The 16,757-nt window shown below is 43.2% G+C and overlaps 1 protein-coding gene across 4 annotated transcripts in view; it reads left to right on the top strand.

The window, feature by feature from the left end:
- DAAM1 (dishevelled associated activator of morphogenesis 1) overlaps nt 1-16,757 on the top strand; it is a 176,150-nt gene that overhangs the window by 81,849 nt on the left and 77,544 nt on the right. For all 4 annotated transcript variants that reach the window (XR_005790927.1, XM_040477281.1, XM_040477283.1 and 1 more), the window contains one exon: nt 8,384-8,473. Coding sequence is in view for 3 of the 4 variants with exons in the window: in XM_040477281.1 (XP_040333215.1) it covers nt 8,384-8,473 (90 nt within the window). In the remaining variant the exon portion in view is untranslated. The remainder of the gene's footprint in view (nt 1-8,383; nt 8,474-16,757) is intronic.

Genomic DNA, 16,757 nt, shown 5'->3' on the forward strand with positions numbered 1-16,757 from the left:
AAAGACACCGCTAACATAGCGTGTATGTGAGGTGAACCTGAGGATTGCTGCCTACAGGGCATGTGGGGAAACCTTTTGTGGGTGGGGCTAGGGTGGGCGAATTGGGTCTACATGCTGTGGGCAAATACCTGAAGTGTGTAATCTGAAGGAGAAAACTTAGCTTTGTCTGAGTTATGGTTAGAAATTCTGTGAGGTCTGTACATTGAGTCAGAGGGTGGGTCACCTTGTCAAGGACTATTAAAGAGCAAAACCAAACACAAACACAAAAGAGTGAGTTGATTGGCAGGGTGACCCCAGGGACCTATCTTCTCGTCTCCTCACTTTTTTAATTCTCCCTTCTCCACCGCATCAATTGCATGTCCTTCTGCCTCTGCGGGAATATGTATTAGTATGTATGTAAAGAGTTAGCTTAACTCATTAGAAATAGAAACCCAGAATTCCTTTATTAGAGATTTCTCTGGTTAGCTGGAAACTTACTTGTTGGCTCACTGAAATCTATTGATTTGGTGGATTTTCAAAGAATAAATGCTTTTCAATACTGTTTTGGAGGTTTTATAAATAACTCTATATTTCAGTTTAGCTAAATATCTGGAAAAGCTCTTTCAACCCATTCAAGACCCTTATTGTATATTATTTCAAAATTCCTTCCTTTGCTTTATCTAGCAAATCAATCCATTTCCTTAGATTTATTTATACTGTGCCAATTGTTTTGTGATTTATGTAGATTTCTGTATAGTGTTGCCCGCTTCTGCAGAGTGTAGGACTGGTGAGATTTCTTTGTACAGAACCTTTTAGAAGTGGGTCTTAATTACATGCTTTGTTAGGGAACTTTAGTTCCCACAGCTGGGCTTCCCTCAGAGGTCTTTTCCTCTTAAAATATATATAATATTTTTCATATATATAAAAATATATAATTTATACCTTTTCCCCAAGATACTATATGAAATACATATAAAGATATTAAAAACATAATTAAAATGTTCTCCAAGAAGAAAAGCCTAGAGGGTTTTGTTTGCTGGTTTTAGTTTTCAAGAAGCTTGAGCACTGTGGGGAGAGGACTGATGCTTGGTGGAAATGTTTCTTCTTTTAGCACTGGCCAAATTATTTTCCTTCAGTTAACTGAAAACTCTGTCCAACAAAGAATAATGCGAAAGAATATTCTGTGGCCAGTGAAAGGAGCTGGGCCATCCGGAGTAGGAAAGAAGTTCGTTCTATTTGTCTTGGCATGAATTGCAAAACAGTTGTTTTGGGGAAAAGAGTATGTGACTTAGCATGATTGCAACAAAACAAAACAAAAGCAGTAAGGTGATCTAGAAGCATCTGGGATGTTCCCTGAACTGGGCTAATTACATTTATTAATCTTAGTGGAAAACTTGCTTATTAATTCACAGAGGCCCAGAGGAGCAAGTACTCTATAGCACCACCAGTAGGGAAAATTGGGGGGAAAAAACCCAAAACTGAAAAAGTTCTTGAAACTTTATCATTACATTTAACACATCATTTAATTTAATATTAAGGGACTTTAAGGGTGCCTGGGTGGCTCAGTCGGTTGAGCGTCCAACTTGGGCTCAGGTCATGATCTCGCGGTCTGTGAGTTCGAGCCCCGCGTTGGGCTCTGTGCCGACAGCTCAGAGTCTGGAGCCTGCTTTGGATTCTGTGTCTCCTTCTCTCTCTCTGTCCCTCCCCCACTCATGCTCTGTCTCTCTCTGTCAAAAATAAACATTAAAAAAAATAAATAAAAAAAAATATTAAGGGACCTTAGGGGAAATACTATCTCTTGGTCTAAATGGAATGCATATTAATAGAATCTATATAATTCTGATAAAGATATTTCATAGAAGTGATCTTTGGTTTCAAACAGAAGTTGTGTGTGAAATTTTAACAGTTCCCAGAGTGAGCTGCTTATCCAAAAGGAGAAGACACTTTCCTTCTCTTCACATTTCTTTGCAATCCGTTTCTCTTCTTTTTTTTTTTTTTTTTTAATTTTTTTTTTCAACGTTTATTTATTTTTGGGACAGAGAGAGACAGAGCGTGAACGGGGGAGGGGCAGAGAGAGAGGGAGACACAGAATCGGAAGCAGGCTCCAGGCCCTGAGCCATCAGCCCAGAGCCCGACGCGGGGCTGGAACTCACGGACCGCGAGATCGTGACCTGGCTGAAGTCGGATGCTTAACCAACTGCGCCACCCAGGCGCCCCAATCCGTTTCTCTTCTAAACCAACTCCTTAGTTTATCTAATATTCAATCAGAAATTTCTTTCCTTCCAGCGTACACAGACTATATTTTCTCTACTCTGAACTTTTTGTTTTCCTCGGGGCTCCAACAAGCAAGCTTGACTTTGTTGTTGTTGTTGTTTAGCAGCTTAGATGTAATTTACATGCTATGGAATTCACCTTTTGTAAGCGAACAATCCAGTGAGTTTTAGCAAATGTATACAGCTGTGCCGCTATGACCACACTCCTGCTTCAGAACATTTCTAGCACCCTGCCCATCTGCAGTCAGCCACTGCTCCTCCCTCTAGCCCCGCACAGCCACCAATCTGCCCTCTGCCCCATAAATGTACATTTTCTAAAAATCTCCTGTAAAGAGATACTGTCTGAGATAAAGTGATCCTAACTGTTTTGTTTTCCATGATTGCCTCTTTCAGTCTTTGAATTAAGTATAAAAATGAAAAATCTCTGTAATCTGTAATATTGCTTTGAAGTAATGGCAGAGCTTGAAGGGCCTAATATGTCAAGATGATTTGCCAATTAGTTTGCATTCCATTCTTTTTCCTTCTTCCATCAACTGTGGCTTAATTCCCTTCCTTGTCCAGCAGTATATCTAAATGAGTACAAGTAGCTGGAAAAAAGAGAAGGCAAAAGCCATCCAGCTTTTTTGTATCTAAAGAAGGACCCCAGGAGTCCGGTCTAGGAGTAAGATTCAAACATAGAAGCTTAAACTACAACTGGGCAGTTTCCATGCGGAACCACAGAATACTTTTTTGACCTGAAAGTTGCAAAGATTTCTCAGAGAAGACAAAAAGCACTAACTCTGAAAGAAAAGAATATTAATCACTTAGACATCATTAAAATTAAAAACACCTAGTGATCAAAATAGATTGTTAACAAAGTAAAAAAGGCAAGCTACAGGCTAGGAGAAATAGTCTCTCTTCTGTTGCCAGACTGCAAATTGTATTCTTAAGATCTGTACATTTCACCATATGTACATTTTACCCACCAGAAAAGGTGAAGGGGGCATTAATCTTTGAAATACATTGAGCATTACTATACATACTATAGTTTATTATATATAAACTTATACTATATATTATATATTATATAATATATGCATACTATATATTACTATACATACTATACTATACTGTTCTTACAATAGTCCCTTCTCTTCCTCCTAGCTTCCTCAACTTCCCTCACCTTACGTTTTTGGGGGGCAAGGGGGTGGGGAATCCAGCTATGTCAGGTATTGTTTCAGGCACCATAATTACTTAATAGCAACAACGAATAGAACAAATTCAGTTCCTGCCCTCTGGGAATGAGTCCAGAATGGGAGTCAGACGTGCCAATAATGTAACAGTAGCAATATGATGAATGCTGTAAGGATAGGTGAAAATAGATGAGCTGCCCTCTCTGGGAAAGTGAGGATAGGCTATCTGGAGGGGAAAAGTTGACACCTTGTAAAAGGTTAGATGAATAGGACTGATCCTTAGAAATGGTGGGAAGGGCTCTCTGAAAAAAGGGAACAGCATGTGGAAAACTTTCAGAAGTGGGCAGCTTGTGATCAGACCTGCTAAAAGGTGGCTGCTGGTAGTGGTGGAGGGGGAGGGGAAGGAGAGGAGACAAGTCAGCCTATCACAAAGGGCCTCTACCTACCTCCTGAGGAATTTTGGACTTGATCCTGAAAAGAAAGGGAACCATTGAAGCTTTCTATCATCTTTGTCTTCCTGACTAGATTCTTAAATTCCATGAAATCGGGGCCTGTTATTCATCTTTGTATTCTTTATAATGTCTGGCCCTGGTCCTGGAATGGGTAGGACAGCGAGTGTTGATTGATCTCTAAGGCTGTAATAGTCTTGTAAGAGTTTCACATGCTTGATTCAGCCATGTTATGAAAATGGAATGAGTCAGAGGAGAGATACTTTTGGAATGGAGGGATGGGGGTCTTATTACACTCTGGACATTGTGCTTAGGCACTCCCAGTCATTATCTAATTTAATCTATGTCATTCTTACTCAGAATCTGCCAGTGACCTCTGGTTGCTCCTAAGAGAAAGACCAGAGTTCATATTGTCCTTCAAGGCTACTGTTCAGTGTCCCCTCTGCTTGTTACCTATTTGGTTCTTAGTCATCTGAACTTTGACCTCACTTCCTTGGGACAGCCCTTCACTGCTCTGCCTTTCTGCACAAGTGGGCTGTCAGATCTCAGCATCTTGTGTGATCATACCTCAGTTCATGTGATTATTTGATTTCCCTTCTTACTCAAGAATTTGAGCTCTGTGATACTTTTTTGTCTCTTGGATGTAGTGTAATGGCTAGCATTGAATAAAGCCTGAAAACAAGTTGTTGGCTGCATGAATGAATCCTTGAGAGGACTCTCTCAGATAGATGCTGTCATTCTCATTTTCCAGGTGAAGAAACTGAAGTTTGGAGGTTAAGTCACTTGTCCAAGTTTGCATGACCCATAAGAGCCAGGCCTGGAACTCAGGGGTGTCTGACGATGACATCTTCCTCTCTCTGTTAACGGAAGTTTAGTAGGCCGTGAGTGCAGCAGATGGATACATTTTCATATTTGCGTCAGTGCCATGATTTTACCTACTTGTCGAATGATCAACAGAATGAACGGTCTAGTGGTTAGGAACGTGGACTCTGTAAACAGACAGTCTAGACTTCAGTTCCTTCTCCACCATTCGCTAGCTTTGTTACCTTGAGCAAGCTATTTAATCTTTCTACGATTCAGTTTCCTTAAAAATGCGGTAACAGTGCCCACTTTATAGCATTGTTGTGAAAATAAACTAAATTAGTTCCTATAAAACAGTACTAAGCATACAGAACGTGCTCAGTAATTGTTAGCGATTACTATTACCAGCATTCATTTATTTCTTCCCCATTTTTTTTTTACTGTAATCCAAAGTTATATCCAGAGACCCTATAGCAGTTTATTTTTTATTTTATGCAAAGTGTCTTGCATAAAACCATCTGCTTCTAAGTCCTATTCGACTGTGTTCTCTCAATTCAAAATTGGTCATTTGTGTGTCTCAAAACTGAGGGAGCATTTTTCTACCTCTAACAGCAAAATGTAGTAATATTAATACTCTTTGCTGTGAATCTGTAGGTTTTAGGACTCACATGTTTGTTCACATCTCCGCTCAGTTAGCAAAAACAGTGCTGTAGTATAGTAAAGGATGCAACACAAGGAGTGCTTTTCTCTCCTACAAATCACAAACCTTCTCCCCAAACTAGGCGCCATATTATCGAGCTGTGTGGATAACCAACCTGGCCATCCCCTGCATCTGCCCCCCAACCCCAAGTAATTTACGTCACCATTATTTTCCCCATTCATCAATAGGTGAGAGCAGGTGTGGCTTCTAGGAAATTAAAAAAGGAAGGAAGTAAGAAAAATTCTCACTTCACATATATAATAGTTGCATGCCAAAATTTTAACATTTTAGCATGTTTCCTCATAATGCAATTTTCGGTAAATATCTTTTGTCCCTTCTCTGGTTGTTCATTGCCAAAATTCGTAACTAGTTTCTTGTGGTTAGGGTGTAATATGTGTGGGTGTGCATTTAAGTGACTGAACTGTTTACCTTGCTCTTAAAAGAAAATAGCACCTGATTTATGTTTAAATGACGAAGGAAATAACAACACTGCAGCTCCTCAGCTACCCGCCCTGTGCCGAGCTTTATTCCATACCTAGCTGATGTTGCTAATTTCACGACAGCCCTGCAAGAGAAATGATAGGCCCATCCTGGAGACGAGGCAGTAGGTCTTAACGAGATTGAGAACTTCCCCAGAAAGCTAGTAGCACATATCTGGGTATGCAGCCCAGAGTGGCCAGGCCCTGGAGGTGCGGGGTTAACAGGGCAGAAGGGATAACCAGAAGCAAGCCTGGCAAAGTGACTTGGGGCTTATAAATGGAAGACCTGAAAGGTGAGCTGAGGAATATGTAATTACTTTTGTAGGCATGTGGAACTAATGAAGTTGTTTGAACTGGGAGCTCAGGACAGAACAGGAGCTCTATTTTTAAGGCAGTCGTTTTAAAATGTGGTCCCCGGACCAGCAGCATCAGCACCACTTGGAAACTTTTTAGATACTCACATTTTCACACATCCTCCTACTGACTCAATCCTTAACACGGGGTGATCAATGATTTCAGGAGTCCTCCAGGTGATTCTGATGTTCTCTCAGGCTTAAGTACCACTGCTTTAATGAATTCTGGATGTACCATTGGAAGGATTGGAAAGGCAAGAAGGAGAAGTGGGCAGGCTATTGCCAGGAGTCGAGGGAGCAGCTATTAGAGTGTAAGTTTGGGTGGTTTCATTGGAAATTTTAGAAAGGAAAAAAGGGCACCTGGGGGGGCTCAGTCTGTTAAGCATCCAACTCTTGGTTTCATCTCAGGCCGTGATCTCTCAGTTCTTGAGATCGAGCCCCGTATTGTCAATTCTGTCTCTGGGTTCTCCTTCTCCCTCACTCTCTCTGCCCCTCCCCCACTTGTACGTGCACATTCTCTGTTTCTCTCTCAAAATAAATAATAAACTTTAAAAAAATCCTGACACTTCTCAAGAAAGAAATAACAGGGCTTGATGATAAATGGAGGTACAAGTATGAGATATGAAGCTAGAGTCTACAAGTGGCAGAATTGCAGATAAATACCAAAGGCATTCAGGCAGGGGATGAGTTCATACTCCTCAGGGATCTAAACCTTATCGTGCCTTAACTTACAGCATCTTTTTATGTGTCCTACACCCACCAGCCTCTCAACTAGATAACTTTCCCTATGTAATAAAAATGTACCAGACGCTCAATGCCAGTAATAAGGACCAGGGATGATTGAGTTATTAAATGCCAAGAACTTATGTCTAAGCACTTTATATTTGTTATCCTACTGTTGTTATTCAGTAGTTACGGATGTTTGTAAATTGCTCTCCCTTAGTGTCCAGTCTAAGCTTCGCTCCACTGTAAAATTCATGTTTCCAGACACTGATCTGAGAGGCTGAGTCTGGGTCCTGGAGTCTGACAGCTACAGGCTGAAAACCAGCCCTATCATTTACCAGGTGTGTGGTCTGGAGCAGCTCCTTGCCCAGTCTCCCACCCAAATTTCCCCCAGTTGTATTACAACAGGCATTGTTATTACGAGAAGGTAATAATGAATGGAACTCCGAGTTGTTGTGGGAACTGAGAAAATGCCTGCACGGTGCTTGGCTCCAGAAGCACTGAATAAACATTAGTGGGGCCTGTGGCAGTGAAGATGCCACGCCCTTGTTCACAGCCGTCATTGGCTCTCCTTGGTCAAGAGAATAAACTCCTTATTCTTTTTCCTGAGACTTTTCACAGGGTGCCTCAGCAGCTTAGTTGGTTAAGCATCTGACTCTTGGTTTCTGCTCAGGTCATGATCTCACGTTTCATGAGTTTGAACCCCACATCGGGCTCTGTGCTGACAGTGTGGAGCCTGCTTCGGATTCTCCTTCTCTCTCTCTCTCTCTCTCTCTCTCTCTCTGTCTCTCCCCATCCTCTGGTCCCTCTCTCTCTCTCTCTCAAAATAAATAAATAGACATTACAAAAAAAAAAAAAAAAGACTCTTCACAAACTGATCATTCCCAGTCTCCCAAACCTTTTATGTGATGATTCTTTGCATAATTCTGGTGTTTCGGCTAAGCTGATCTCTGTCCCCCAAACACACCTAGTCTGGTCTCGCACCCTGCCTTTGGTGCTGTTGCTCTCCTCTCCTTGTCATGTGCAAGTTCTTCAGGTCCAGCCTGATACTCAGTGTTGGTGGAGCCACCCCCAGCAAATCCTCATCTACAATATGAGTAATCCTTCCAAACTCTGGAGCTTTGATGGCCTTTACTGCTCAACAGACCCCCCCTCCCCCAGCTGTACACACTGGCTCAGGATGATTCTGTGTGTGCTCAGCTCATTTTTCCACACCCTGCAGTAAGTGTAGGCTGAGCCTTGTCCTTCTTGCCATGCTTGATACTCAGCCCCATGCCAGGGACGTGCCTTCTTAATGGTAACAGCATACACCTTACAGTCTCAGTCTTTTCCAAGTTCATTGAGTTCTGTGTTGGTTTCTTGGGGGGGGGGCGAGCCCGTAATGACCCTTGATAAACTCTCCTATAGGAATAACATTTAATCTCTGAAATACTAATTATTATTTTTCTTCTCAGGATGAACTTGACCTGACAGACAAACACAGGGAAGCCATGTTTGCACTTCCAGCTGAGAAGAAATGGCAAATATACTGTAGCAAGAAAAAGGTAAGAAATTCATTGTGTTTATGGTTAACTGGAAAATTATCATTATTGATTCCCTTTGCTCTCTTGTTTCACCGCCAGAATTCAGACAGTTCTTTATAATGTACAGACCAGATCGTGGCCTTGTTGCTACATGGGGCAATGTGGTGATGCCTCAGATGTCGTTTTTATCAACACTTCATTGGGACACCTTCCCATATCTCCTATACCTGTACCTGCTATTCATAGTCTTGTTACAACTGAGACCCAAAATAATACTGGCTTAAACCAAGATCGAATTTTCTCTCTGTTTTTTATATAATAGTTGGTATCTCGGTAGGTTAGGACTAGTATTCTGGGGTCTCACTCCTCTGTTCTTACCTTCTAGCAGCTTTCCGTTTCAGCATCTCTAAGGTGTGGCCTCATCCTCATGGTCCAAAGTGGCTTTCTGACCATTTCATATTCCAAACTGAGGATGTGGGAAAGGGAAAGAAGGCACAAACTTACCCACCTCCCCTCTTAGGGACATGTCCTAGGAGTCATCCACCTGAATTCCCTCACAGCCCACTGTTATATGGCCCCAGCTGCAAGGAAATCGATTTTTATTCTGGGTTCTGTTACCTTTGGAGAAGGGGAGAATGGATATCCTGTCCCGTGGTGCTAAGCATCACCGCATGGACTGTATCTCCTGCAATAAAGTTCACTCTGCTATCTTTTACCCTGTGGCAAATTCTGAGACCATGTCCACCCCATTTTTGGAACCAATCAAGTTCATGACCATCTTTTACCACTTTTTTCTTGTGTTCAGTAGAAACTTGAATCACGATGGGGTAAGCAGGAAGGGCAGGCTAGCACCTAGGAGAAATGGTACCTCTCTCTCTAACAGGCAGTGGACACTCGAGTTCCTCACTCTTGCCACAAGGAAATAAGAACAAACTATAGCAATCCAATTTCTTTTCAAGACACAATATCAGTCTGAGAAACTTTTCCTATGTGACTAGCGTGCATTGTGAGACCTCCATTTACCCATGTGAGTGTCTCTGAGCACCACTGCCCCTTTGCTGCCTTGTCTGATTGCTGTGCTGTCCTTCCAGGAACATGTCTGCAGTAGTGAGCCTGCGTGTGCCCCTCTCCAGCCAGACTTTGTGCCTCTGGGGGCGAGGCACCATGTCTTAGCTCATCTTTGTAACTCCAGCATCGGACACGTTGAAATGAGTGCATGATGAGTGAACCACTAAGTTGTCACGAGTGTTATGCTGAACTGTCAAAAAAAAAATTTTTTTAAGCACAATTAGTTTTCCACCTGAGCAGTTACAATTGCTACAACTATGTGGGGGTTTGGTTCCAGGGGCCTTTGCTGAGAGACGTATCCAGCTCTAACCTCTCCGTACGGTTTTCTGAGCTGCTACCAGATCAGACCAAGTTGTAGACCTAAGGATTCCGAATCTAGTAGTAACCAGGAAGATGTGTTTGTGAATGATAGTGTCTTCTTCTTTTTTCTCTTTGTACTGTCTCTCTCTTATTGAACTGATTGTCATAGCTCAAAGACCAGGTATAATACACTGGGAAAGCATTTTGAAATTAAAATATGTTCAGTTCTGAAAATGATGGTATTGTACGGTCTTTGAAAGCAAGGGAACTTTCACACAGCCATCTCAGGACCTGGCCCCTGGAACCAAGAAGGAAAAATCTTCAAGTTCCTTATGTGCACAGAGGACATGTCTGTCTATTTTGGCTCATCCGAGTGCAGAGTTTTTTTCTCAAAATTAGGAAACAATATGAAGTGGGGACTGAGAAGATACACTGGAGGGAAGGAAAGGGCAGGAAAATGGGAGCAGCTTACTGAGGGGAAAGTTTTCTTCTTTCCCAGATTTTATTACACCCTTGACAGCAATTGTAAGTTAATCATGGAAACTGCTGCCCCTTAGACTAGAAAAGGCAAATCCTGGAGGATAGTAATGACCTTGGACTTGGCAGCTGTTGCTCATTTTTCAATTTCCAGGCCTATCAAATCCCCTTGCAAACCCTGCCTCATGTGCACATGGTGAGGTTGCCTTTTTGTAGGAGGATAGATAGGGATGTGGCCCCTGACCTCTGAGTCCCATTTCTTGATGGATGGGCCCTTCCTACTAGTACCTGGCCAGACTGCACAGACCTTTGGAAATGTGGTTCTCCTGCAGGCTTCAGCCCCGCAGCCTGGATTCCTTACATGACAGCCAAGTTGTGGCTGAGTGGGAAAGCCATTTGAAGTCTTTGGGGATTCCCGTGGGGTTATAGATCTGCCTCACTTTAAAATGTAGGATAGGAGCCTGGGTGGCTCAATGGGTTAAGTGTCTGACTTGACGTCAGGTCGTGATCTCCTGGTTTGTAAGTTCGAGCCCCACATCAGGCTCCACGCTGACAGTGAGGAGCCTGCTTGGGATTCTCTCCCTCCCTCCCTCCCTCCCCACCCCGCCCCTCCCCAACTCGTGCATTCACACGTGCTCTCTCTCTGTCTCTGTCTTTCTCTCTCTCAAAATAAATAAATAAATAAACTTTTAAAAATGGTTTTAAAAAAATGGTTGGGAGTGTTGCTAAATGTAGGTTTTTCTTGATTAGAGCTTCTCAAACTGTTAAGCGTGCTATGTGATGGATCTGAAACTGACCTTTCTGGGGCACTGTAATAAATAGGGAAATAATACAATGAGTAAGAGAACACAAAAATTTAAGTGTGAAAAGGGCATAACGTTTACCTCTCTTCATATAATGCGATTCCCTAACGGAGAGTTTGCTCATTCTCAAAGTGGAGCCCATGGTGGCCGTCCGTATTACTACGAACAGATTGTTTTCCTTGGACCGTATCTTTGGTCGCCTTTTCAAATCAGGCTTGTCACCAGCAAGTCAAACCACATGTATTTCTCAGGCCAAGGGAAAGCTACATACTCACGGCTTTTTAGATTTTCCATCTCTCAAGATTAGAACCCAGCGCATTACAGACATTCTCACACATAGTGAAACCATAGAGTAAGGGCCCACGAAAGCCAACAGAAACAGACACATGAGTTGGTGAAAAGCAGGCTTTCTGTGTAAAAGTGCACAGCAGTTGTGGAGGCAAACGAGACTGGGAACTGAGGATGGGGCCAGGCCTCGCTCAGCCAAGTGGCTCTTTTCCACCCAATAGTGACTTGAGTCCCAACAGCGGCTGTCTGCTTATCAGGCTCCATGTTCATTTCTCACACTCGTCTCTATCTAAGTCTCCGGTTGAAAACCCATTTCCAGAGCCAAAATGAAAGCAGCAAAGTATTTCTGGGGCTGAAAGAATTGGAGAGAAATTAATTGGAGGCTTGCCTAATTGAGTAATCCGGGGGAGAGTAAGAGATGGATGTTGTGGCCTTGTTGAAAGTCCAAACAAATCTGTAAAAATGACGGGGCTGGTTGGGCAGCCGTGGTTTGTCATATGCAGCAGTCCACACTGTCAAATTATTTTCACTTCTGTGAAAGGGCCAAAAAAAGGTCCTGTTGGTGGGGCTGGAGGTATTTTCGAATAGGAAATGTTTGTGGTTCTTATCTTTAAAGGTAATTCCCTTTTTAGTTCCAATCACAACATACTCTTTTGTTTAAGTGAGGTTTTTCCCAGTCTCTAGCCAGAAACTGCATCTGTTAACAATCTTTTGGATTTTAAACTGAAACTTTCTAAACAATGAACCATCTGACCACGAAAGGCATCTGGCCATGCTGTATTTGCTTATTGTTAACATGATTTTTAAACCCTGGGAAAAGCAAGGAGAGGGCTGCGGAGAGGAGAGAATAAAAGGGCGTGTGCCCCGTGTCACGGTGGCAGCGATCTTATCGGCACCGGCAGGAATCTTTAATTGCAGTTTTCCACGGGAGCGACTGCGCCACTTGCCTCACTTAGCCAGTCCTTGTAAGTCTCCAAAAAATACCTGCTTCCCCTCCTGAAGCTTCAGAGTTTGCAAAATAGACGAATGGCGCTGGACACTGTTAGCGGTAGTGTCATCAGGTATTTGAGGCGAAGATCAAGATTTGAGGAGTGTACGAATTTCCCTCCTTCTGTCTCCAATCTCTAAAGCCACGGCTTAAGTAAATGGCTTTGGATTCTCCGTATTGCACTTCTGCATCTTTTCGGGTCTTCTGTGGAGGAGGTGGATTTTTACTGCACCGCTCGCTGAGTGTGTGTTTGACTGTAGTTCAATTAAATCCTTTAAGAATCTTGCCCGACCCGGCTGCAGCGGAGTTGTTGTGATTTGTGCAAAGTGCTGATCTGGTGCCAGGTACATTTTGGAGACCTCTAGGAAAAGTGGCAGAAAATTCAGCTGGTACTTTTCATTCACTCCCGCCTTTTGGTTCGCATATCCTAATTGGATCGCTTCCCCACTCCTCCCCACAAAAAGCAATTCTCCTTTTGCCACACACCAAAAAAAAGATTGAAGTTGTGTTGTGTACAGTCGCCAGGGTGCAGTTTCAGTTCCTTGAGAGCGGAGGCCCTCTTGCGTTCAAAGGAACGTAGGCTGAAGCGCTGGAATTAAGACCAAAGGAACCACCAGTTTTCCGCACAGCTGTCAAACAAGCCAGGTATAAAACGAGGGGGCGAGATGATAGTTCGCCCTGTAGTTGTTTCCAGTATCCTACTGGGAGGCTGGGACGAGAAGCAGTGGTCGGGCACTGGACCTGGAAGACGTGAGAAGGAAGAGAAGCTAGATATCCCTCCTTGATGGTAGTTTAAATGTACAGTAGAGTGAGCTTTGGGTTTTCAGGCCCTCACTGTGTTAGCTGTCAAGATTGGGGAGAGGGAGTCCGGAAAAGGGAGAAAACCAGATTTCAGTAAGTATGTTTCTAGACTTTTAAAGAAGTACTTGCGTTGGTTTCCTGCCATTGAGTTTTCACCTGATAATGGATTCCAGTTGGGATTTGTACTCCTAAGGGCTCAGGGGTTGAGGAAAGTAGCAGAAGTAGAAGTGAACAGAAATAAGATCGGGCTGTCTTTCCCCCTCTGCTTCTCTAAAGAAAATGAGGGAAGCACATAAGCTGGAGGACAGTGGGCATCTTCAGGCTCTGTAGGCTCTGAAACTCTCTGCCTTGTCTACATATTCCATGGCTCTGGAAGGGAATATAATTGCATATAATGCCAGACTGAACCACTAAGGAACAACAAGCTTTGAGTTTCTTCACTCCATGCAGCAATACAGTTGGCGGAGGGCAAGCTGGTTTGTGACTCACCTGATGTGTCTGGAGTACTTTCTGTAGGTCAGAAAGTACTGACTAAACTCTTGGCTAAACTCTAAGGATGATTAAACAAATAAGTCAAATTTCCTGCAGTGGGTGATCCTGGTAGGAGAAGTAGATAAAATCAAATAGTTACCAAGTCTTGTCATAAGCTCCGTAATGGGGTAAGCAAACAGGCTCTGGGGCACAGGGGAAGGAGCCACCAGGCTTTGAGGGTGGATGTGTGTGTGACTCAGACAACAGCTCCCTTACCACTCTGACCCCCCTAGCACTTGCACCGGTGAGAGACCTGACACTGTCATGCTTTTGTCCCGTCTTCTAGAAACTGGCCCCTTTTTCAGTAGTTGAGCGATGTTCACATCCACTGTCTATTTTCTCTCTTGATTAGTACTTTGTTCTCTGTCCCTTTTCCAATACTGAAAAGGTCAGCTTTAGACTGTTGGCCTAATCCGATTGATCTTCGCTAAACACAGTTTGTAGGGCTTGTTAGGAAATCTGTAAAGAGGCTTAAACTTTTGAAAAAAAGACACTGGGGGGAAGACTGAAATAATTGAGGTTTGTTCAGCGTGGAGAAGAGAAAGTCAGGTAGAAATTCTAACATGAGCTGATGTCCACTGGGTATACCCCAGTGAAACTATGGTACCTTGTCAAAATATTGCCAACTTAGAGTTGGTAAAGAGCGGCTGCCTCAAGCCCTCCCAGTAAAAATCTCCATGCCAAGCTGACTTTTTTATTTTTTATTTTTTTTAATGTTTATTTTCGAGAGAGAGAGAGAGAGAGAGAGTGCGTGCGAGCAGGGGAAGGACAGAGAAAGAGGGAGACACAGAATCCAAAGCAGGCTCCAGGCTCTGAGCTGTCAGCACAGAGCCTGATGCGGGGCTCAAACTCACGAGCTGCGAGATCTTGACGTGAGCCGAAGTCAGGCGCTTAACCAACTGAGCCACCCAGGTGCCCCTGACAGTCTGACTCTTCTCCCCAGGGTCCAACAGTTTTCTCCCATGATTCAAGGACTGAAGGGTTAAGTCCTGGCATGGCAAAAGAGGGGACTCCAGGACCCTGTTCCCACATTGCATCATTGGTTCTGATTCACTGACACCCTTCACTGACTCCCATGCTATACGGGTTGATAAATATTTTGCCCATTGGCCTGAGTATGAGATGCCGATTGACCTGAAGATGGTGACCAAAACCTTTTGATAATACGTATTTGGAGCCTGAAACGTTCCTCTTCTAGGAATTGACTCCACAAAAGTGATGAGAAATGAAAGCAAAGACCTATACTTGAGGCAGTTCTTTGCAGTGTTCTTGAAAGCCCAGGATTGTAACCAACTTAAAGAGGATGGTTATATTATAGTACACAATCCTGACAGTATCTTGTAGCCATTGAAAAGTCATGTTATCAAAAGAAAAAAAAAATGTCATGTTATCAAAGAAATTTTAATGACCTGGGAAACTAATGATACAGTGTTAAAAAAAGGTGTAAAAAAAAGGTGTTAAAAAAAGGTGTTAAAAAAAGGTGCAAAAAAGTATATAGATAGAGGTAAGCAGACAGAAACAGTTGTTTGTTGGGACTGTGGGTGATTTACTTTTTTTTTTTTTTTTTTAATGTTGATTTTTGACAGAGAGAGATACAGAGTGAGAGTAGGGGAGGAGCAGAGAGAGAGGGAGACACAGGCTCCAGGCTCTGAGCTGTCAGCACAGAGCCCGACACGGGACTCGAAGCCACGAACTGTGAGATCATGACCTGAGCCAAAGTCGGATGCTTAACTGACCGAGCCACCCAGGCACCCCGCTTTTTTGTTTATAAAGATATTTCCCAGATTTTCTACAGTGCGTTATTCTCCCTCTTACCTAGGAGTATTTTTTTTTCCCCTGATGATAAAAATAAAATTGCTCTTTTTAAAATGTGCGTTCAATATATTTTGTATCAGTCGGGTTTCAGTCAGAGAAGCAGGACTACTGGGGGAGACACAGAGCTAAGAGATTCACCCTGCGGCCAGCTAAGCACTCTTTGTCAGGCTGCTGTCTTTACTTCTGTTGCGGAAGCTTCACATTCTGGAGCAGGCAGTTCCGAAGAAAGGTGGGTGTAACTGGGAGGGAGCAAGGATAGGCTGGAGCCCACAAGGACACACAAGCCAGTGTCCATTCTCCCGACCTCTGGCTCTTGTGTGGGTGTCATGCAGAAGCCTGAGCCATTAGTCATGGACCTCAGCACACACACACCTGGGCCAGGAGAAGCTGAGGGAGGATCCAGGGGAAGGTGGGGCAGTTGCAGGCCCGCCTGCTGCTCCACACCAACAAGGTGAGCCAGCCGATAAAAGACAAGTATGAAGAACAAAATGGCTGCTGCTTTGCCTCTGGCCTCTATACCTCCTGTGAGAGCCTCTCTTTGTGGCTCCCCGTACCCAGAAGCCTCCAAGAGAGGATATCGTTCAGTGTAGCCAAGTCGAGCATTATAAAGCCACCACATACTTGTATTGAAATGAGGAGGAAAAATAAATATTATTTAAAATGCAGCCAGTGCTTGTGTTGTCAAGGCAACCCTGGCTTTTTTTTTTTTTTTTTTTTTCCTTCTTCTTCCTTCCTTTGTCTAGCTCAGGGACCTGTTTTGTTTTTTGTTTTGTTTTGTTTTTCTCCCCTCCATCTCCTCTTTTTTTTTTTTTTTAACTCTTCCTTTGTGACATTAAAACAAAGGTGAATCTATAAACCACCCAAAGGTTTTCAGTACCATTTATCTCTTTAGGGAGTGACTGTGAAAACATGGTGATCTTGGCCCTAGTGAGATTTCCTGAGTTTTCTGCCCAGAAACGCACTGAAGCCATGTTTCTCATTGCCCTTTCTCCCCTAAGGAGTGTAATCTCAAAGCTAATGACCCATTTCCTTTCTTTAGTTTCATTTATTTTTTTTTAAATGTTTGTTTCTTTTTGAGAGAGAGAGAGCAGAGGAGGGACAGAGAGAGAAAGAGAGAAAGAATCTCAAGTAGGCTCTGCACCGGCAGGGCAGAGCCCCACGCAGGGCTCAAACTCACGAACTGTGAGATCATGACTTGAGCCAAAATCAAGAGTCAGACGCTCTCGACTGACTC

Source organism: Herpailurus yagouaroundi, unplaced genomic scaffold (genome assembly GCF_014898765.1).
Source record: "Herpailurus yagouaroundi ecotype Mexico unplaced genomic scaffold, PumYag 141, whole genome shotgun sequence".
Taxonomy (NCBI): Eukaryota; Metazoa; Chordata; class Mammalia; order Carnivora; family Felidae; genus Herpailurus; species Herpailurus yagouaroundi.